The sequence below is a fragment of the Hippichthys cyanospilos genome, chromosome 5, assembly GCF_059441005.1.
Source record: "Hippichthys cyanospilos isolate Australia breed blue-spotted pipefish chromosome 5, RoL_Hcya_1.0, whole genome shotgun sequence".
NCBI lineage: Eukaryota > Metazoa > Chordata > Actinopteri > Syngnathiformes > Syngnathidae > Hippichthys > Hippichthys cyanospilos.
In genome coordinates this window covers 3,174,766-3,198,764 of record NC_142373.1, presented here as the reverse complement: position 1 = coordinate 3,198,764, position 23,999 = coordinate 3,174,766, and the positions used below count along the sequence as shown (strand labels likewise).

Genomic DNA, 23,999 nt, shown 5'->3' with positions numbered 1-23,999 from the left:
TTCGGTGCTATGCGAAAGGGTCTTCTCTAAAACTGAAGAGGTCCTCAGTAAAAAGAGGAACTAAATGCTGCAAAAATTATTTTATTTTTGATTAGAAAATATGTAAAACACCTAAATACCAGTCCCAGTGTCACAAGCATAGAATTTACCTACCAAATCAGTATCCTGTTGCACAACCATTTCACTTTTTCTTTTTGTAAAACTGACACAATAGTGTCTTACTTTTTCATGATTAGGAAACATTAGTGGCGGGTGGATGGTTCAGTGGGTGAAACCGCTGATCTTGGACACTTTAGACATCAACAGGGATCAAAATTCAATCAGGACGAACTGGCCTCCCATGGATAATGGGTGGGTTACACAGAAAAGGCATTCAGTTTAAAAACTGTGCAAGTATATTAAGCACATGACATGCTGACAGGGAACGATGTTCTCAAAACTGTTCATTTCAACTCATTGTTATGGGTCATTTTAACCACTTTTGTTGGATCAAAATCTTGACCCAATGTGCTGGTTCATTTCCTTGACGCAATTAAGTTTTCGGACCTAGCACCTGGGTTAGCTGTTATATCAAATTTGGGTTACTTATTAGCTTTAAGACCGTATGATCTCAGGTTGATCTCAGGATCTTCAGGTCCAAAAGCTGTAAAAAAAGTAAAATAGGAGTAGACCCAGGGCCTTGAGATACCCTGCATTTGCCCCATCCCTTCAGCCTCGAGCAATAGACTGCTTTTGAATGCCATCTGTTGCTGCAACAGCATCATCTGCCTGCATGGAGAAGAAAGTATAAGCAAGACTTGATATTAACCATACTAGAAAACACTGAAGTGCATTTACGTGGAGAGTAGATCTCCCTGCTTCCTGGACTCTTCATTGCCCGTCAAAGCCTGTTCTTCTTCCCCCTGATACTCTTCATCTTTGGTCCTCCTCTCCTCCTTTTCCTGCTGTTTCATAGTAAGGTACTTATCTCTTTCACTGTCATTCATTTTCTGCAAGAGCTCCTCCTGCCTCCTCTGTTGCTCCAGGTGCAGATGCTCCAATTCCTCTACAATAAAATAAAAATAATATTTATTATTGGTAGCATTAATGGTGGTGGTGTTGTCACATGAGAAGCGGGATTTGGACCCGGAAGCAAGCAGAACACCATCTATCCATCCATTCGTTCATTATCTACCACCATATCCTGAGTCAAGTTGTGGGGACAAGCCCAGACTTCCCTCTTCCCGGCCACTTCGTCCAGCTCTTCAGGGACAATCTCCAGATGTTCCCAGGTCAGCTGAGACACAGTCTTTCCCGTGTGTCCTGGGTCATCCCTGGGGTCTCCTTCTGGTTGGACATGTCTCACCAAGGAGGTGTCCAGGAGGCATCCTGACTAGATACCCGAGCCACTTCAGCTTGCTCCTTTCAACGTGGAGGTGCAACAGCTCTACTCAGAGTCCCTCCCGGATGACCGAGCTTGTATCTTTGATCTTGTTCTTTCGATCACCACCCACAGGTCGTGACCATAGGAGAGGGCAGGAAAGTAGATTGACCAGTAAATTAAGAGCCTCGCATTTGGGCTCACCTCCTTCTTCACTACAATAGACAGGCAGAGTCTGCATCAAAGCGGACACTGCACCGACCGCCTGTCGATCTCCCGCCCCATCCTTCCCTGCCTCGACATGACCCCAAGATACTTGATACTTCCTCCACTTGAGGTAGAAACTCATCCCTGACCCGGAGAGTGCAGTCCACCCTTTTCAAAATGAGGATCATGGTCTCGGATTTGGAGGTGCTGATATTCATCCCAACTGCTTCACACTCTGCTGCAAACTACTCCAGGAAGATTTGGAGGTCACGGCCTGAAGAAACCAACCATACCACATCATCTGCAAATAGCATAGATGCATTGCTGCGACCCCCAAATTAGACCCCTTCATGCCTCAGCTGCACTTAGAAAGTCTGTCCATAATAATAATGAACAGAATCAGTGACAAAGGGCAGCCCTAGTGGATTCCAACCATCACTGGAAACAAAACTGATTTATTGCCAGCTATGCGGAACAAACTCTGACATCGTTGGTACCCCTGTACCAAGCCCCACCTCCAGGCCTGGCTCCAGAGGGGTGCCCCCGGTTACTCGCATCGAGGCAAGGGAAAACTAGATGCAATATTTCTATTCTTCATTAAGGGTTTATGGGTTGTGCTTAGACCGGTCCCTTACAGTACCTCGGACCTGTTTGCCAAAGGCATAAAGCCCCAGACAACTTAGCTCCTAGGATCATTGGGACACGCAAACCCTTCGGGCAGGGTAAGGTGACGTCCCATGGAGGGGCAGGCAGAACATGCGAGCGGAAAAGGTGAAAGTCTTTATACACAAAAATCTAATGTAACCACAGAAGATTAGAATCTCGGATACTGACAGTCGGACAACATACATCAGCTAACAGGGAGCTTAATATTTTACATAAGTAAAGGACCCTAGCACCTGACAAATTGAGGAACCAGTCACAACAAGACCCCATAACATTAATAAATATATAAAAATGATATGACCATAATGGCCAAGGTGAAAAATGCATGAACATAGAAAAGGCATAGCAAATGATATCACAACTATTATTTACATCACCTTTCCTCCTCCTTGCCTCCTCCACCCTCATCTTCTGAAGTTGCTCCATTTGTCGTCTTCGCTCCTCTTGTCGCCTCCTTGCCCTCTCTCGCTCCGCTTGCTCACGTCCGGCTCGCTCCTGCTCCTCTTCTTCACGCTTCCTCCTCACCTCCTCCTCTGCGAGCTTCCTCATTCTATGGTTGGTGAACCAAAGCGACCACAGAAAGCTTTGCAGGACAGGCTTAAGATGTTTCTTACCTGAGATGTTCAACTCTCCTCCTCCGTTCCTCCTCCAGCTCATTTCTCATGTTATCCTTCATCCTCTTCCTCTCCTCCTGCACCTGTATCCTTTCTTCCTCCTCTTGTTCCCTCCTTGTCCTTTCCACTTCTTGCCTTCGTATCTCAACTTGTTCGGCCAGGCGACGAGGCTCCTCATTGCCTCTGGAGTTCTAAAACCCAAGCGTTAGTCAACCTCTTTTTAACGTCCCTTCAGCCATAAAAAAAAAAAAAAAAAAAAAAAATTCATGGCAATGAATAGTCTGGAAACACCTTTGAAATTCACAAACACATTTCGGAGATTGAGAAATTCCAGCTATTAACTCTTGATGATGCAGAATTGTGAAGTGAAAGTTATTCCAGGTCAATGAACTCTTACATTACCTGAACACATTTTTATGATCACAAAAGTTGACTCCTCAGCATCTATTTCACAACTTATACAAGGCCTTTATAGTGCTGATGACCAACCTCAGACTTCACCAGTTTTAACATCAGCTTCTCCTCGGTTACTATGATGGGGGTGCATGACGACAGCAGTTGACCTTGAGCGGATGTGAGGACACTCTTGTCGGTCGATACACTCTCACAGGAAGACCTCAATGAGCTTTTCGCATTGAGGCCCATGAACACAGAAGGAGACATCCGAAAACTGACTGAATGAACACTGTGTTTATCGTCAGTGAAAAAACACTCATCATCTTCTTTTATGCTCGTGTCAGCTTTTATTTTTTCATTAAAACGTCTGGGGGAATCAAGGTTGACGTCTTCGCGTGCTTTCTGTTCATCTGACACCTCAGTTTTCTCCAGACCATCATCCATTTGTTTATGTGGGGGAAAATTAAGAGCATCTGCAAATGAGAAAGAAAAGCATAATTATTTTTAATATTTTAAACCATTCTTTTCACACGTACTTAAGGCTTACCCAGGGAATCATAGGCAAACCAATTGGGACACAACTCTTAATAAATTATTCACGTGTTGGATTAGAGTTGAATGATTCTATAAACATTTATATGTCTATGTGTCCAACTTTGCGGGAATCGTTTAGGGAAGTTCCTACTACAAGAGTTGTACTGTAGTTTCACAGGTAGATGTTTTGGGTCCATTCACATGCACAGTTTGACCACACATTTTCCTTGATCCCAAATACTTTTGTATTACTAGGTTGTTACCATATTTGTGGTTTAGCTTTGCTCGTCGCATTCTTCTGTTTGATTCATCCTTCTTTCTTTTCTCCTGTTTTGTTGCTTCCTTTATTGTCTTCTCACCGTTCTTTCTTCCTTTGATACCTCCCTTGTTTTTCTGAAACTATCATGCGGGTGAGCAAGAGAAAAAAAAACTGATAACAAATCATACGAGTTCTCACCACAGGTGTTAGTGCAGAATGTTGTTGTATTTCTGCTGCATTTTTCTCAGACTGCTTGTCATCTATGTGGCTTTTGGTCAGGCTGGTATCACTCTCTTTCTTTCTATCATCTCCAGCTGAGTTCTTTCTGGATTGCATCTTTCCTTCTTCTTGTGACTTCACAGTTTTCATATCCTTCCCCCTTCATGAACATACATCATTAATATAAATGTAGAGTCATCGTTCAAAATGAATTGTTGTAAACATTTTAACATTTTAAGGGGACGTCCAAGTTTTTTGCAACGAGGGACAGATGAGGATTAGGGCAGAATGTGGGGACAGGGTATATTGTGGCTATTTTTTTTAAATGTTCACTGAACTTTTGGATTGAAAAACAGGAAAGTATGAGGCATGATCATTTTCAAAAAGAAGTATGCGTGATTAATAATTCGTATCGATGGTAAATGGTAAATGGAGTTTCACTTATATAGCGCTTTTCTACCTCCGGTACTCAAAGTGTACCAACTGATGACGAGGCATCAGGAGCAACTAGGGGTTCAGCGCCTTGCTCAAGGATACTTCGACATGGTCGCGATGGTCAGGGGATCGAACTTGCAGCCTCTCGGCTGGGAGACGACCACTCTACCACCAAGCCATGCTGCCCCGAGCCATGCCGCCCCAATCAGAGCAACAATGTGCGACTACAAATCAAAACAGAAGAGATTCGTATGTACAGGCGCCAATTCACAAGGGAGGGCCCATCAGATGGAAACGTTTATCAGGACAGACAACCAGCACTATGATTGGCTGGCAATTTGTCAAGGTTAAAGACAAAAACGGGTACTATTTTTGTTCTCCTTCTCCAAGGTACATTTTTTAATGCAATGTACCGTATAGGGTTCACATAAGAACTCCTCGGTATGAACAAGTACTGTTCATAATTTAAAATCTACACCAATGGTGCAAATAGGCAGAGGCCTTTTCGAACCACTCAGTGCCTCTTTTGTTTGGACGTAATGAATGCCTTTCAAAAGACCCCAGTGGTCTATGGAATTCAGGTTTAAGAAAAAAAACAGTAAGAATCATTATCTATTGAAGGGAACATCAAATTAGCTTTCTGTGCACTTTAAAACAGTTCATGGTTCTAGTGAGAAAAAAAAAAATCTGTTGTATAATTTTCCACAAAACAGGCCCTTTTCAGTTTCAAGGAAGTACTGTGATACATACTGAACTTTTTTCATCATATAATCGATATCCAGTATCATTTAGATCTGCCTACGTTACCATAGTTTGTCAATTGTGCCTCCTAAATGAGTCTCGCTTTTCATTTAGCTTGAGTTGCACTTTGTTAACATGAAACCATGACTGTGACTTGTAAGAAATTTTCAAAACCTTGTTAGCTCCACTAATGTTAAGTGCCTGTGATTTCCAACTACACTTGTGCATCTAATTGTGCACATCATGGTAGATACATGGTAGATCCTTCACTTTAGGCTGTATGTTGGCAGGGTTATCGTTAAATTGCTTTTTTTTTTCTTAATGGAGGTAAAACTCTAGACAGTACCATTTGAAGGCAAATCTGAACGCGTCTGTCCAGATTATGCCATATAAAGTACATAATGCTCAAAGGCATAAGGGTCAGCTTCATAAACAATGAGTAAAAGTCATAATAGCAAAGAATGGATGAATGCATTTAATTTTGATTTTTACCAAACGTGGACTAGACCATATCTTGAGCACTGAATGATCCTTACTTAAGTTGCAGTCAAGTTCGCACAACCAGGGGTAAGTGATTTAAAAAAAAAAACAAGGGATGGCTTGACTTATCTACGACGGCCAGTTCAAACGTGAGCTCCTGTGAAATAAATGAAAATAGAAATGGTCATTGAAAGTGTGTTTTGTCTCACCTCGCAGCTTCCTCGACAGTGTCTTTCTCTATGTCCGTCTTTAGTCTCACTGCTTCCTCTTTTGGTGTTTTTCTGGTGTCAATACCTTGTTGGAGGGAGGTGGTACTGTCAAGGCAAAGTTACAAATATTTACATTTCTTTAGAAAGTGATTAAAAAAAAGGGATGGCTTGACTTATCTACAATGGCCAGTTCAAAAGTGAGCTCCAGTGAAATAAATGAAAATAGAAATGGTCATTGAAAGTGCCATCTGTGCTTTTGTCTCACCTCGCAGCTTCCTCTACAGTGTCTTTCTCTATGTCCGTCTTTAGTCTCACTGCTTCCTCTCTTGGTGTTTTTCTGGTGTCAATACCTTGCTGGATGGAGGTGGTACTGTCAAGGCAAAGTTACAAATATTTAAATTTCTTTAGAAGCTCAATACATACAGTGGGGTCCCTAATATTGAGCAAATTCATAGTATTACAGTATTTACAGTGAAAAGCAACAATTTAGTAGTTATTGCTGACCGCCCATAAATTCTCCAAAACCACAAATTTTGTCTTAAATAAATTCCACAACTTTTTTCAACATAACAATGGGCCCCCGGTTTACGAACCCCGTTTTACATATTTTTCGTCTTACAACGTGGACCTCAGCGTTTTTTTGTCCCCCTCTTCCGCACAAACCTTTCGTCTTACGAACCATCCAACATGCCGGTCAGTGTGTCCGCACTATTTTTTTCGCTTTGCTGCATCAACAAAAACAACTTTTCTCGCATGTCACGGAAATGCCGATATGCTATTGGTCGATTAAGGTCACAGTCACGGTCTCAGTCACGGAGATGCCAATATGCTATTGGTCGATTAAGGTCACAGTCACGGTCTCAGTCAAGGAGATGCGGATATGTTATTGGCCGGCGTCACGTCAATCACAGAAATGCCAATATGCTATTGGCCGAACACCCTCATCTAGTTTGATGGCACGAGCTGGTTGGTGTGTTGTGAAGACTTTGCAAACTTTATCTGTTAGACATGGCTTTTAAAATTGCAAGTGGCGGTAAAGGAAGAAGTAAGAGGATGATGACAATAGAAATGAAGCAGGAGATAATAAAAAAATACGAAGGAGGCGCACGCATAGTTAACCTTGCAAGTGAGTATGGCCGTAACCACTCGGCAATCGGTACAATTCTCAAGAACAAGGAAGCTATTAAAGCATGCAAGTCTTCTAAGGGCATGACTTTCCTTGCCAGGGAACGGGCCTCGGTCAACAACAAAATGGAGAGGCTTCTTCTATGACGGATTAAAGAGAAGGAAATCGCCGGTGATATGTTCTCGTTTAAGAAAAGTTCTCGTTTAAGAAAAAAAATAATACAAATTCTGCGGGTTCATCTCTGCTCCCCTCCGCCTCCACCCACCACCAGCTCAAGTCACGTCGCCCCAAAGGTAAATGTAATTTTTCCTTTGCATATTTATGTTATTTAATTTAACTGTACAGTAGATTATGTTACTAATTTTTAATATGTGTATAAAGTCGTGATGTTTTTACCTAAGGTTTTTGCATGTGTTGCACACATTCACTAATTAACATAGGTTTGGATTGCCCATCATATGGCCAATTCGAGTTACGAGCCTAGCCGCTGAACGGATTAAGTTCGTTACACGGGGGCCCACTGTACTGTACTTCCTTGGGACAAAGACGACATTATCTCACTTATCTTACTTGTATTGTTTTGGCCTGGGCACAACACATTGAAGGTGAATTTTAAATAGCAAATTCAAATAAAAATGTAAAGAAAATTATTGCACTTTTTTTAATGTTTAGGGTAGAAAGTATGATTCACACCTGTCCCATATACCAGCGGTTCTCAATTGGGGGTTACGAGTAACCCTGGGGATGAATTAATGCATTTCAAAGTATATATATATATATATATATATATATATATATATATATATATATATATATATATATATATATATTTACTGTAAATTTTTAACAATATGCAAAAACCTGTGTTCACATCACATTTAATTATATAAAGAACACCTTGCCTAAAACCCACTGGAATACTGTGATTACTGAAATTAATAGGGACAGTCAAACAAATAAATCCCTGATAACCCTCTTCCATTTTGATTTAGTATCTTTGGAAAGCCTTACACATATCAGTGCATCAAAACAGACAACCTGCATGCTCAACCCGCTTCTTGGCAAAATTGTTAAAAAATAGTTTCCGATTTTAGGACCCTCTGTCTTGAATATTATGAAGATATCACTGTCCACTGTGACGGTATCAGAAGCTTTTAAGACAGCTATTATTCAACCACTACTTAGCAATCTAACTCTGATTCGGAGAATCTCCTTTAAATATGTTTTGGTATTTCAGACTCAGCACTTCCTAGGTTCAGATCTTACCTGTGGCAATTTAGCCTCTGAGTTGTATAATGTCACATGTGCTGTTCTGCAAGGATGAGAACTTGGTCCTCTATAATTTAGTATCTACTTGGTGATATGATATCTCAATATCGTATTAGTTTTCATTGCTACACTGATGATACCCAAATTTATGCATTTACAAATAACTGAGCCATATAATTGCTCTAACATGGAGGCTTGTCTTGAGGGAACAAACAATGGATGTCTTGTGACTTTTTGGTTTGAGAGGTTGATTATTAGCACCACTCATTTTCAGCACCTTTTGAGGAACACCAGTCTGAATGTTGATAAATGTTACCCGAAGTGATTCAGCAAAAAAAAAAAAAAAAAACCTCAGCGTGTTATCGGACTCAACTCTCTCCTTTCAAGTGCACATTGGGGACATTACGAGAACTGCCCCTAGGGATACAGAAACATAAATTTATGCATTTGTCTTGTCCGGCTTGTGTACTGTAACATTTTATTTTCTCGTCCTCCCATGTCTAACTTCAAAAGTTTGCAGTCAGCACTAAATGGTGCAACAAGACCCCAAACGAGAATGAGGAAGTTTGATCACATTACCCACATTCTAACCAATGTGTATTGGCTTCAAATGCACCTGAGGTTTCAAGATTTTGTTGATCACTTGTAAAATATGTTATGGCCAAGCATCTTCCTATCTCACCGATTTAGAATTACTGTATGTTTCGTCCAAAAATCTTAGCTGAAAAGATGTCAGTTTCTTAGTGACCTCAAGAGCCAAAAAGAATTCCACCCTCAATCGAGGTCACCAAAGTCTCTTCTTGGTATGAATTCTTGACCTGTGTTTTCACAAAAGGTTTATTCCATGCTTTATGCCAAAGCCTCTGGCAGAAGCTCACAGAGCTCACAGAACTATAGTTACAGCCGTAACTAATTATCAATCCATTTAACTGAATTAAACGAGCTAATTCTAAAAATTAAGATTCATACCTAAGTCTAGATTCCAGCGAAGTCATCGTGTCATTCACAAACTGGTCACTTGGAACGGAATTGGCTTTTGACATTTGTTTAAACTTCTCCTCCTCCTCCTCAGCATTGCTACCTGCCCTTAGTGAAGATTTTACAACTTGAGTTTTAACATCTTGTTTGGCTTCCAACCGTGTTTCCACTACTGGTTCTGCTCTCTTTGTATTTTCATTTGTTGTAACCACTAAAACAAGAAGGACTGACTTTAATACTTTAGAGAAAAAAAGCAGTTAAATTGATGATGGATATATGAATGGATTACCTGAATTAACATGGCTGTTATGTGGCATTAAATCCGGCTCTGCAGACCTGTCAAGATCTAAGCACTAGTTTAACAACAATTGTTGCAAAAGATTGTTTGGATTTCACAGAAGAACAAAGAATCACAAATTTGCACATTCTTAGGAAACACTCACCATTTGAATGGGTGCACAATATTGAACATCTCCAAACAGTACCCTTTTTAGTTCTTCATCTTCCTCTGCGAAGAGAAAAAAAAGGGGGGCTTAGAAAATGTCACTGCCATTTATTTGTTTCTTGTGTGAAGACAAAAGCCTTTACACGTTATTCCTCTTTTATATTTTTCCCGTTTGACGTGTTTCAACTCATTCCCAGTTCATCAGTTTCACACCATTCCAATGTCATTTTATTCCAAATAATTGTGCGACGACGGCTTCTATTTTTCTCATTCCAATTATTTATCGTTTTGCCACAATTCCCTGTTTTCCACCCCCAAAAATCCCAATGACTTAACATTGAGGGATTTTACATTTCGTATTTACAGCCTTTACATTTTATATTTTCAATATTTAGCTCATTCATCTCGCCTTAGGGATATTCCCATCATTTTAGTAATTTATCATTTCTAATATTTTCCCATAATTCCATATTTTTCACCCGTTTAGTAATTCACAATTCATTTCCAATGGGAGAGCTTCCCATTCACTCCCAATTGGAGATTTAAAATTTCACATTTTGAGCTTTCCCATTTCATATTCACAACATTCAACTCATTCATATCACTTTATGGATCATTCCCATCATTCCAATAATTCATACATATGAATATTTTCCTATAATTCCATATTTTTACCTCAATATTTCAATATTCATTTACACTGGGAGATTTAACATTTTACATTTTGAGCTTTCCCATTTCACATTCACAACATTTAACTCATTAAATTCTTCTTAGGGATCATCCCCATCTTTCCAATATGAATAAAAATCATTCATATATAGTAATATTTTCCCATAATCCCATATTACATACTACATTATTTAGTCTATTCAAATGATTCCAACTTTATATGTTAAAGATTGTTCTTTCCACTGGCATACACTCCCTTTCACCTATTAATTAATGTTTTTGCCATTTGAATACCCACATAATTTCCACTTTTCCAGTTTTTACCCAGTATCTAATACAGTATATTATTCCAACTTTATCTGTTAAAGATTGTTCTTTCCATTGCTATTCACTTCCTTTTACTTATTAATTTATGTTTTGCAATTCGAATACCCACACGGTTTCACTTTTTCAGTTTTTCCCTTGTATCTTTTACATGATTTTGCCTTTTCAAACCGTTCCTACTTTATATATTAAAGATTGTTCTTTCCTTTGCCATACACTTCCTTTCACCTATTAATTTATGTTTTTGCAATTTAAATACCCACACAATTTCCACTTTTTTCAGTTTTTCCCTTGCATCTTCTACAATATTTGTCCTATTCAAACCGTTCCACTCTTGTAATATTCACATTTCTTCATAGATTAAACCCATTCAAACATTCTTCTGTATTGTTTAAGTTTTAGCACAAGTCATCCAAAAAATTCTTATCCCGATGGACATACAGTATGTGGTGGAGTTCAATGTATTTAAATCATTAACTCATTCAAACTCAGAGGTCGTATATTTATGTTTTTTAAGATCTGTTTTCTCCCTGGCCAACTTTAAATATACCGCTTGAAGAAGTATGCTTGCAGCGCCATAAAAATGTAGAGTGCTATACCCAGATCAACCTCTCCTTGGGCTCGGGCAGATCAGTTTTTTTTTTTTCTTCCGCCGTGTCAAGTTTATTCTTGAACAGAGGTATTTAAAATAATGACAATTTCTCTAATATTGTGTCAAAGTTTTAGCAAAAGCAGTTTTGGTGAAAAAAGCTCATTTCCGGCTTTAGAAGTCATTTCAGGAAGAAGATTGGCTCACTTTGGTGCTCTGTGTCATTGTTGTCACCAAAGAGTTGGTGCTGGTACGTGTCATTGAGTGACAGTTGAATAATTTCCCCATCAGGGCCAACAATCAGGCACCCAACAGCTTGACCATTCTGCAAATCTGACAACACACCACATTATTAGTGTAATGGAAAATAAGTACTAGCATAACATTTTGTTGCTCACTGACAACCTGGTTTTATTTAATCAAAGACCCTTTCATTCAAGTACATGTACTGTAGCTAGAATGAGATGACCTTGACAGATAAGTGAGTTCTACACAGGCATATTATATGTTATGGTTTTTGCCCCACTTCTTGTTGTAACTGATTCTACTCTGCTGTCCATAGGTGGGCACTTCATCATCACTGACAGACTGTCCGTCAGTCCGTCGCCGATGGACAACCGTTTTGCTGCCAGACTTTATTTTACTTGCACTTTTTGTCACAAATTAAATCTAGATAAATATGAATGAAAGGTTTTGAAAACCGTATTCAACAAATGTTGGTCAAGCAGTTATAAATGAGAACCAACATTTATCAGTATCATGTAAAGCATAATAATGCCATCAAGTGGACAAGATTGCTAATCACACTCTCGTGCCAGCTGCATTCCCTGAGATGTGGGTTAATAATAATGATGGTGTATTAAAGCCTAGGGTTAAACCCCTTAGCTGGCTTTGTTTTCGTGTTGCACTTATATTACTGTATTGTGCCTCAATTGCAGTGTAACTGTAGAACTACAGACATGGTGTTAACTTTAAATGTAAGTTGAAGGGATTTATAGTTTAACATATGATAATGAATTGTATTAATTTTCTCTGGACACATTGTGTAATATACGGTAGATTGGTTGCTTCTTCTTGCTTGACTTGTGATAAGATCAGTTGGGCATTGTGATCTGCTGTGACATCAACAGGAACATGCGCCATAATACCTAGAAGTGAAGGAGAGCGCCACCGGAGCCTATTGTTTCATTCTCAACATCGAACACACATATCAGTCGATTGGCACAGGTCTGGGACTGTGGGGGAACTCCAGTGTTGAGGTGGCTAGATTCGTACCCTCCACTCGAAAGGGGGGAGCAGAGGACCGAAAACAAATCAACATGCTGCCACAATTACGAGCGTGCGGAAAAAAAATGTGAGCGTTGAAAATAAAACTGAGCGAGCGAAAACAGATTTTGAGCGCAGAAAAAAGTTCTTGAAAAGAAGTTTCTCGCTCAAAATTCCTTTTTGCTTGCTCGCAATAGCATTCTCGCGCTCAACATCTAGCTCTCGTTCGTGAAACTGCTCCCTCCCTCGCTCAACATCTCGTTTGCTCAACATCGAGCTCTCGCTCGCTCGAGTCGTCCTCTGCGCGCGTTGAGTTCTGCTCACGCGTTACGTTTGTGCCACAAAACCAGCCAATCAGAGCTTGTAAAAGCACATTGATTGACAGCTTGGTATCCAATGAGATTGCTTGTTGTGTTCACCCGGAACAAGCAATTGAGAGTGCGTCACATCGACGTGGGCGGGAGGAGGTGGGCTTATATTATTAAAGTACAAAAACTAACAAGGTATTTCTGTCAAATGATACAATACAGCAATAATAATCATATTAAAAGTAATTCTCCAGCCCAAGTCCGTGTTGACGCACTCTCGTTTGCCCTTTCCAGGTGAACACAGGGCAAACGAGTGTGCATCAACGGATAACGTACAAGCAATCTCATTGGATACCAAGCTGTCAATCAAAGTGCTTTTACAAGCTCTGATTGGCTGGTTTTGTGGCACAAACGTAACGTGTGAGCAGAACTGAGCGAGCGCAGAGGACGACTCGAGCGAGCAAGAGCTCGGTGTTGCGCAAACGCGATGTTGGGCGAGGGAGGGAGGAGTATCGCGAGCGAGAGCAAGATGTTGAGCGAGAGAGGGCTATCCCGAGCGAGCAAAAAGGAATTTTGAGCGAGCAATTTCTTTTTCTGTGTTCAAACTCCATCGGCGCGCGCTCAAACTCTTATCATTACGCCCTCAATAGTTTTTTTCTTGCGCTCAAAATCTGTTTTTGCTCGTTCAGTTTGATTTTCTCCGCTCAATTTTTTTTCGCGCGCTCGTAATTGTGGCACAAATATAACGCTATATCAGGGGACCAAGATCACTTCGGATTGATTAGTAAATGAATCCAGGGAATGATCCAGGGATCTCTATTTTTAACAATTGACTTGTAAACTGCATTAGACAATTTGGTAACAATAAATTTTCGAAGTGTTACTGACGCGACGAACGTGGGCGTGTTTATCCCAGCTCATAACCAAACGTGCAGGAATCTTTCACAAAGGTAAGTAAACAGCATTCTTCATGTGGGCCTGCAATCAAAGCTTAAATTAAATGTGAAAGATCCAACAAAGTACAAAAATTGAAAAAATAATTAGTATGAGTGCATTGTGTCATGAGTGCATACAGAAGTAGACCAGCGCTTGACGAACGATGGACCAGAAAAAAAGGGGCAAAAATACACTGACGGACTGACAATTACATTATTGTCTGGCTTAAAGAAAATGACAGATCAATGATGACAGACAGGGGGAGGAGCCCTGACAAATGTTGGACAAGCAAAAAAAAAATTGTAAATTGCCCACCTCTGCTGCTGACTGATATGCAAGTTGAACAGAGGATGTTACTCTTTATTGCTGACTTTCATCTTGTAGGAGTTCCCTCTTTTGAGTGAATAAGAATCTTCTCTCATACTTGTCCCTTAACACTCTCTTACAAATCACCAGATTGCTCTGTTAAGACGTGTCTTTGAAGTTTTAAGGAAATAATCCCAAAAAAGACCATTTGTTTTCCACTCTTTTACTGATCTGACTTAAACCCTAACAAAATTGCACAATAGTTGGTATGCCTGCACCTCTCTGATACAAGAGCAGTATGAGTAATTCTGCTATGCAATGCTATATTGTATGTTACTGTACGTTTAACGTAGGCATCTGTACCTCTCAGCTCTAATGGGAGTACCCCCCTAACCACGTTTCTCTTCTTGTTGAAGTCACAGGAATCTTGGAGATTCAATATTTGGTGTTGTAAAAAGGCAGAGGAGCTCTGCCTGCCTGGACCTCTGCATCCTTCAATGCATCCTGAGACTCCCCCTCGGAGAGGTTGAGAATCTTGGGAGTGGAGGAGAGAGCAAAGCACAATGACATTTTAAACACAGAAAAGACTCTGAAGAAAAAAATATATACACATATGATCATGCTCAATTTTGATGCACCGTTCTCTAGGGGCAGCAAAAGCTGTGATGTTTTCTTGGACTGCTGCCCATGCTGTAACATGTTCCCATAGAATGGTTTTCCGATTTTGTCACATTTTCCAGCTTTCTTTTTACGCTTCATCTCTTCTGTAATGGTTGAAGGATAGCACAATTTTACACATATCAAGTGAAAACACCATTGTGACGTTTTCTCACCATATTTTTTGACAGGAAGTAGTAGAGGAAGAAACACGGAACTTTGACGGGAGTCCTTCTGATATGCCTTTGGATGAAACGAGAGCCATTTTGGTTTTGTTTGGATCGCCTCCTGAGTCAGTGTTCCAATGGCATGCCCTATAGTGACGTGGTGGTTTTCTATAGGAGGTAAACACTGGTTGTGTTGTCCTTCATCGGTAATGGAACACTCCCGTCTCACCTGTAACATTCAAGTCAGACATAAAATGTTTTGGTCATCGTTTAAAATCACAATTTATTCTATTCTGTATGACATATATATTATATTATAATACGTATACAGTGGGCCCCCGTGTTACGAACTTAATCCGTTCAGCGGCTTGGCTCGTAACTCGAATTGTCCGTATGACGGGCAATCCAAACCTATGTTAATTAATGAATGCGTGCAACGCGTGCAAAAACCTTAGGTAAAAACATCACGACTTTATACACATATTAAAAATGAGTAACATAATCTACTGTACAGTTAAATTAAATAACATATACAAAGGAATAATGACATTTACCTTTGGGGCGACGTGACTTGAGCTGGGTGGAGGCGGAGGGGAGCATAGACCAACCCGCAGAATTTATTTACTTTTTTTCTTAAACAAGAACATATCACTGGCAATTTCCTTCTCTTTATTCCATAATAGAAGAAGCCTCTCCATTTTGTTGTTGACCGAGGTCCGTCCCCTGGCAAGGAAAGTCTTGCCCTTAGAAGACTTGCTTGCTTTCATAGAATTGTAGTGATCGTCGAGCGGTTACTGCCATACTCACTAGCAAGGTTAACAATGCGTGCGCCTCCTTCGTATTTTTTTATTATCTCCTGCTTTGTTACAATTGTCATCATCCTCTTACTTCTTCCTTTACTGCTACTTGCAATTTTAGAAGCCATGACTAACAGATAAAGTTTGCAAAGTCTTCACAACAAACAGAGCAACTCGTGCGATCAGGCTAGATGAGAACGTTCGGCCAATAGCATATCGGCATCTCCGTGACTGAGACTGTGACTGTGACCTTAATCGACCAATAGATATCGGCATTTCTGTGACTGAGACCGTGACTGTGACCTTAATCGACCAATAGCATATCGGCATTTCCATGACATGCGAGAAAAGTTGTTTTTGTTGATGCAGCAAAGCAAAAAAAATAGTGTGGACACACTGACTGGCATGTTGGATGGTTCGTAAGACGAAAGAATTGTACGTAAGAGGGGGGCAAAAAACCGCCACGGTCCACGTCGTAAGATGAAAAATTCTTAAAACAGGGGGTTCTTAAACCGGGGGCCCACTGTATATGTATTATTTCATATATAAAAAAAAAGAATACAGTTTCATAAATTGTGATGTTTTCATGAAAAAATTCTTATGTCAGCAATATTGGTTTTGAATTATTGACAAAAATATGAATTTTCGGCAGACATCCATTTCAGGATTTCTACAAAAACAACCTCCTCAAGGTCGTGACTTTTATTTCCCAGCAGCCAAAAAGTTCAAATTGTAATTTAAATTCATGAAAACACGAGACTGGTCGACAATGTGCACCTTTGTTAAGGAGTTTTTAATCTGACAAGCTAGCTATCGCGTCCCATTGACGTTGCCAACAAATGACCTGGAGTTACTCTTCTCGAACGTCAGTTCATGAAATACTGTAGTTACATAAATGTACAACCCAACAAATAAAAGTCCAAATATTTAAACAACATTGAGATTGCTCTGAATGAAAACACAAACACACCATTAAAACAAGCAAACTTTGGCCTAAGGAATTAATTGTAAGTTTAATGGAAAATACATTTTGAGGTTTAGGCCAACGAAACCTTTTGCCCATTTTGTTGGCATGGTAAACGTTCTCAGATTTTAAAGTTCAAATCTCAGATAATGTGTGTGTGCCTGTATGTGTGTGCACGTGTGTATAATATTCTCAATGTACAACAAGTAATTCAAATGCTAATACACTTCATGCAACTCACTGCCAGTGACTATTGCAATGACTAAAACGTCTTGATTATCTGTCAAACTACGGAACATTGCGATTAAAAAAAAAAAAAAGACAAAAACATGATCCTCAAATAAAATCCAGATCAATTCTTCTGTGGATAACTGAATTTCTTTCAAATAGGAAAGCCGCAACTTTTTATAATAACTGGATAAAATACCTTAAACATGGAACATTTAACCTAGATTTCCCTTTAAAGCAGTGCTTCTCAATATTTCGCAAAGCCCCACCTAGAAAAGAAAAAAACTTTTCCCCCCACTTGATCTTTTTTAACATTTGCAACCCTAATCCTAAATTAACTTTCAACAACTTGTCATTATTTTTTACAGCATTTATGCATTACAGTTTAGTCTTAAACTGAAAAAAATAACAAAGCGCATCAAAGTGCTTGAAACTAAAAAATTAACTGATGAACACTTTATTGCAATTACACTTCACATGACATCACCTCACGCCTGCCCAGGGGGGCCCGCCTCACTGTTTGATAAGCACCTTTTTAAAGTAATACCTTATAAATATTACTACAGAGAATAATACATTGAAGAGTGTTGGATTTAAATGGTAAATGCAGTGGACTTCTATACATATAGCGCTTAACATAGACTCACAGTCATCAACCCGTTCACACGCACATTCACACACCAGTGGAGGCTACTTAACGTAGGCTGCTGATTCACATTAAAAAAGTATGGACATTTGACACACGCATTAGAATTCTTTTGGCTTGTCCGATGAAATTACAGATGTGTTTGAAGCTAGTCACACGCCTCATTTGTTTGACGATGTGCTGTTAAAAATTCAACTTGTAACCGTATTTAAATAATCTCGGCTCAGGCGCCACATCAGCTCAGGCAGCCCTGGTTTACACTTATTTTACAATACATAGAGAAGAGAACCTTTCAGAATTTAAGTACAGTATTGTGTTAAGATGGACTTACAGCAAGTGGTTTCTGGTGGTCGGATTCAGGATTGATCGGTGCTTCAGCGCTCAGTGAGGGAAGAAACAAGTCTGTGGGGTGAACATTACAGTATTACGCACATGAACTTTGACGGACTTCCTCTACAGGCAGTACCTGCGTTTGTATTTGCTCCCTGTTCTTCGTGTGGCTTTGGCTCTGCAGGAATATGTCAACAAGAAAGCTTCATTATTCACACATTCTTGTTTCATTATTCTTTGTTTTGGTAATACACAAATAAACATTCTCACCTCTGCTATCATTGGTCTGGCTCACAGAAGTTTGAGGATCGACTATAGTCGCAGATACTCGGGGAACTCCAGCTGCATATTTAGGACTTAGGACAAGGGTCAAGTCAATCGTCTCCTTGGACTGTGAGCTCTTAGCATGTGACATATTGACCTGAAAAATAGGCTATTAGCTTACATGACTGAGTAGAGTAAGTCAAAATTCATCTGAGAAAATATACGATCATTTATATTGGAGTCTGATTTTTAGGCTTTGATGTACTTTTCAACCTTGAAGAACAAATTACAGGATACAAATACAATACAGCATATGCATCTCGAATCACCTTATGTTCCTCTGGTTTTATGAGGGTTGTGCGGTTAATACAGGACTGCAGATCAAGGACCAGATCCAACCGGACCCTCTGCTCACTTCCATGTGTAACTTTCTCATCTGCAGATAAGCTCGATTTAAAAGTTCAAGCAGATCAGGATGATTTAAAGCAGATCTTCACTTTGTGTTTTACCCTCAGACCGACTCCTTAAATGAGAGCTGTGTTCCTGATGGCCACCAAGCAACTTGGGGTGTTCTCGTATGCTTGCACGTTGGTTGTTAGGGAGTGGAGGTAAGGTAGGACTGCTTAACTTCCAGGTCAACTAGGTCGAAGATGAGCACCCTTAAAATTTATCCATACATTTTCTTTAACCCTTAGCCTATCCTGTGTAGAGATTCAGGGCGATCCATCCCAGTAGATACCAGACAAAAGGTGAACTACACGCAAATCATACCATAATATAATAAATATTGGGATAAAGCCTGCAATAAAGTTAGCATATATCTCAGAGTACAAGTCAAGTTTTTTTCCCTTCATTTTCAACCCTGTATTAGGGGGGTCAATTTATAACTATATACCTCAAAACAGACTAATTCTTTAACATGTATCTGTGTTTGAATAACTTTAATCTGAATGTGAAATAAGTAATATGTCATTTACTGAGCTTAAAATTATTACATTTACCTATAATTTGATATAGTGTGCGTCCGTTTTAGAGCATTGGCACAAAAAATATGTACTTTTGTCAAGTGTCCCTAATTGCCACTTTGTTGTTGTCAATAACGAGGCTGAGTGGATAATTTTTCGTCAGACTTTGACACATTATAAAAAGGAAAGGACGGCATGACTTGTCTCTTGATGGCTTGAAGAAACCGGCACGGATGTCTGCAGGTGAGCGGAAAAAACAGCAAGGGCAACTTTCTCCACTCTGATCTTGACTTGTCTCCTTCAGCCCTTAGACATGTGCTTAAAGAAGCCGGCATGGATGTCGGCAGGTGGGGGGTAGAAACAGTCAAAGGCAAACTCCCACGCTCTGATCTTACAACATTCGTCACTTGGGTAAAGAACATCCCAAGTAAGATGATCAGCAAATCATCTCTGAAGACCATTTAAGACAAATTGGGTGGGTCCGAAGAAGAACTGTAATAAAGATGTTTGAACAATTGATGAGGAGATAGGAAAGCACATCCGGGTGTTAAATGGGAGGAACTATTTGGGATGTCAGATAGTGATAATGCCTTTAAGGGCTTTTCGACAAACGAATATTCAGTTGTTTAAAAAAATTAAAAAATAAAGCATTGAAACTTCTTTTCAAAATCATTTCATGGTTTCAACATTAGTTCCAGCATTTGCATCTACGGCATGTGCACAATGCCTCGCACCCCCCCCCCCCCCCCCCCCCAACCGCAACTGTATGATATTCGATATATGATGAAGAAATGCATCTAAAAGTAATGTAATTTACTGTAAATAACGCACACCGTATGTAATAATTAGACAGCCATGATCTATGTAACCACTAAAGTCAGGGGTAGACTTATGATCCCGTTTTTGTAAAACTCACCCGAATTAAAGTAAAAAAGGGGGGGTCGACTTATAAGCGAGGTCTTTGAGAAATACAATAAATGTGTGTAAATGTTTAATGTACTAAATGAGAATGTAAAATGTATTAAATACTGTAACTGCTGGATTATTATGTTTTCTTGAGGCTCTCAAAAATAAAGCTCTGTCAAAAAAAATTAAATTTTTAGGTTTGAAGGTATGAGTTCAAAAATTTAAAATAGTCCTTTAAATTACTTTTTGTAAAGTGAATAAGTGAACAGTGAAAAACTTAATGAAATTAGAAAGGCAGTTTTGTCTATGTATGTGAATGGAAAATATGCCAATTCTGGACTTTTAACTACGCAATCATGGACACTCGAGATTTCAGGATCTTAACATAGATGAATACCATTAATTTTAACGTATGATTAAAAGTTAGTTGGGTAAATGTTTAATTTCTCAAATATGGATCCAATTATTAGCCTTTGCATTGAACTACTTACAATAAGTCGCTTTCAGTTTTAGAATATTATGGTGCAGATGTTTGTAATGAAGTGAAAGGCAATAAACACTCACTTTCTGCCTGCCCACCTACCTGTTTATTCTTTTGACACAAGAGAGCATGGGGCCGGTGGTCTACTTCCTGCATTATCTGCTGTGTGGTCTGTTTCCTTCTGTCTGACACCTGTGGCCCACATTCTGCTTCTAATGTAACCATGTCCTACAGACACAGGAACATTTTGGTGCTGTCCTCATTGAAGTTTGAGTACTTTGAGGAACTTTTTTTTTCTTTTTTGACAAGGCCTCACTCATACTTGTGAGTACAGAAGGAGAGGTCCCCGGCGAGTGCTGTACGTCTTGGGGATGGTTGACTCATCGATCCTGAGTAGACTTGCGCTGGTGGTCAGACGTAGTCCTGCATCATAGGATTGCCAGGTGTGATAGTCCTACAGAGATGGGGTTAAATATTTTAATTACCATTTCGTGAATTGATGCAGTCCTCATGTGAAGCCACAATATCAAAATCGTTAGAATGACAAAATGTCCTGTATTTAAGTTATGGTGGCCCTGAAGTGAAAATCACACAAACAAAAAAATGAAGAAAAAAAAGGTACTCGCAAACAAAAACACCTTACAAGAGAGAAGCATGTAGGAAAAAAGGAGCATGCACAAAAACTCACGCAAGAATGAAAGAATATGCAAGAAAAACAAGCAACCAAAGAACATAGAGGCGCGCACAAAAAAAGCATGCTAGAAAAAAAGACCGCACAAGAAAAAAAGGGTAAACAAGAAAAAAGCATGTAGGAAAAAAGGAGCAAAATAAATGTTCACTATTGGAAGTGGTTGGTATGGCTGAGGGAAAGGGGTGTGGAATCACTGCTGATTGGACGTCAGGGGGCAATTGGACGTACACATCGTTTGTCTTAGAGCAGTACGTTAAGGGATGTACACAACGTTCGTCTTCAAGCCAAAGGTTAATCTTGTGACAAGTTCTTTTTTGTCTCTTATTAAAAATTAATGCTGCCAGCGATTCAAACGTTGCTGCTGCTATCATAGAATTGCTGCCCTGTCAAATTGCTTTCCAGGAGCCAGTCAAAACGGGCAAATAGAAATTAAGCACCATATTAACTTGCGCCAGGCGGCTTGGTAAAGTGGGGTGGTTCGGTGGTTAGGTTTTTTTTTTTCCCTTGCAGACAATCAGTACTGTATTTGAGAAACAGACGTTTTGTTTTACATATATCTTGACGAACATAACCGTGCGCATATCTCTTGAAAGGTGTTTTTGGTTTGCGATTACATTTTATGTTTGCAGAGTTTTTTTTGTTTGTGTTGATTTGTAGCTAGCTGGCAACCAGTTCTAGGTGTCCCTCGACTACTGCCCATTAACACCTGACGCCGGCAATCCCAGTGAGGCTGAGGTGAACAGAGTAAGAATTTCACTGTGTGGTTTCAAGCTACTGTATGCATGTGACAATAATTCTCTACAATAAGCTGCTATGGATGGATGGATGGATGGATGGATGGATGGATGGATGGAAGGATGGATGGATGGATGGATGGATGGATGGATGGATGGATGGATGGATGGATGGATGGATGGATGGAAGGATGGATGGATGGATGGATGGATGGATGGATGGATGGATGGATGGATGGATGGATGGATGATGGATGGATGGATGGATGGATGGATGGATGGATGGATTGTAGTACCTATTGCAAGTGAGAATTTTTTTTTCCATTTCGACTAATCAAAAGGTTAGAGAGGTGTGGAACTGGCAATGTTTTTTTGACCGGCAAACACATTTGAATACACTTGCAAGTACTTTTTAATATACTTACAAGTACTTTTGAGATTAATTTCTAATTGCAAATGTTTGAATGTACTTTCACGCTAAATGCAAAGAACCATGTTTTCCAATCATGCTATGGGGTGAGCACATCAACACCCCATATTGTTACGGGAATAATAATGCTATGGTTTCAGCATTAAGCCCACAAATATCTTTGAGCACACAGTATTTGCAAATAAGTTTGAATTTCTTTAGAAATTTTTCCAAACGTGCAAATGTTTGACCATGGACATTTGAATGTACTGTATTTACACATACTGTACTTGCAAATACTGTAAGTTCAAACAAGATTGCCAGTCAATGATGACTGGCAAATGAACCAAAAAGGTCAAGGGGAACCCACCTGTGCACATAGTGATTCTAATTTGTTCAAATAAATGATTTGTCTATACTTAGGAGGGATTTTCACATGCAGCTGCCATAGCAATGAATGAAATATGATGACATCCACGTACACGTTGTGGAGCACAGAATATGTCCACTGCACTACACTAAATCTACTCGACTACATTTTGTAACCATAGCAGTTGCACAGCTGGGGTCGTGCCGGCGTGACTGCTGGAATGCCCAGTGGGAATAGCCAGGCAACCAAATTCACAGACACGCTGACATAGACTTGCACAGGCATAAAAAATAAGACATACCTGCCCACTTTCTGCAATCAAATTATCAGTCAGGAGCGTGGACACCATATGTGCACAGGTACACCCAGACTGGCACTACATCACCCCAAACACGGGTTTTACGCAAAGCGCACATTATTCAACCAAAATAGGCTGCAAAGTGGAAAACAATGCTTACATTTTGCTATTACTAGGATTTGAAAAGAAATGCATCATGTGGGCACCTGCGGTGTGAAGTAGACCTCCAAGCGGCCATGATCGCCTGCGTTTGTTGTGATGACACGACCACACCCTTGACTCAGCGGCGACAGAGACAAATCCTTCATGGTGTTAATTCCTATCTCATTAAAAGAAGCATTCATCAAACATCACACATTCGAGGTTCGATTATGTTATAATTCCAAACATGTATCTCAGAATATCCTTAATGGTGTAAAACCTTCTTTAGAAGAGATCAATGGATGTGTAGCTGCTGCTTCCTCAGTTTGGGTTAGTGCATAGTGCTTGTTGCTAGGATGTTATGATTCAATACTTTGTGTTAGCGTTGCCCCGGCTGTAGCTTGGATGAATACACACACACGCACGCACACACAAGCACAGCCTGACAATAGCAGTGGCTTTAATATGGCTTTTTTTTCTTCATTGCTCAAGCACTTAAATTTTTTGTTTTTGTTTATATATATATATATATATATATATATATATATATATATATTTTTTTTTTTTAATCGTCTACCAACTGCAACATTCTCTAACAGCATTCTGTCTCCC

At 39.7% G+C, this 23,999-nt stretch overlaps 1 protein-coding gene across 4 annotated transcripts; it reads right to left on the bottom strand.

The window, feature by feature from the left end:
• Window positions 1-65: 65 nt before the first annotated feature.
• Window positions 66-23,746, bottom strand: LOC148423182 (uncharacterized). 4 transcript variants are annotated; one of them, XM_088416039.1, is made up of 25 exons: window positions 23,668-23,746; window positions 23,453-23,565; window positions 21,067-21,198; window positions 20,847-20,972; window positions 18,902-19,031; window positions 18,722-18,828; window positions 18,399-18,549; window positions 18,265-18,306; window positions 18,130-18,200; window positions 15,173-15,392; window positions 14,978-15,103; window positions 14,703-14,873; window positions 11,731-11,856; window positions 9,937-10,001; window positions 9,783-9,846; window positions 9,485-9,704; window positions 6,386-6,490; window positions 6,121-6,225; window positions 4,235-4,415; window positions 4,041-4,176; window positions 3,337-3,716; window positions 2,848-3,038; window positions 2,611-2,783; window positions 838-1,045; window positions 66-768 (listed from the first exon to the last, which is right to left on the bottom strand). In XM_088416039.1, exons 2-25 carry the CDS (start codon window positions 23,552-23,554, stop codon window positions 582-584), a joined length of 3,519 nt encoding a protein of 1,172 aa, XP_088272165.1. In that variant the 5' UTR covers window positions 23,555-23,565; window positions 23,668-23,746; the 3' UTR covers window positions 66-581. The 4 variants fall into 4 exon arrangements, with proteins under 4 accessions (XP_088272165.1, XP_088272166.1, XP_088272169.1 ...); XM_088416040.1 differs by lacking the exons at window positions 23,453-23,565; window positions 23,668-23,746 and adding an exon at window positions 23,250-23,312; XM_088416042.1 differs by lacking the exons at window positions 66-768; window positions 838-1,045; window positions 23,668-23,746 and having other exon boundaries at window positions 2,617-2,773; window positions 23,453-23,630.
• Window positions 23,747-23,999: the final 253 nt, after the last annotated feature.

Coding starts and splice junctions, on each gene's coding strand:
- LOC148423182 (XM_088416039.1), bottom strand. CDS start 23,554: ATGAAGGATTTGTCTCTGTCGCCGCTGAGTCAAGGGTGTGGTCGTGTC. Junction 18,201..18,264: donor GGGAGCAAATACAAACGCAG/GTACTGCCTGTA, acceptor TTCACCCCACAG/ACTTGTTTCTTCCCTCACTG. Junction 11,857..14,702: donor ACTCCCATTAGAGCTGAGAG/GTACAGATGCCT, acceptor GTGTGTTGTCAG/ATTTGCAGAATGGTCAAGCT.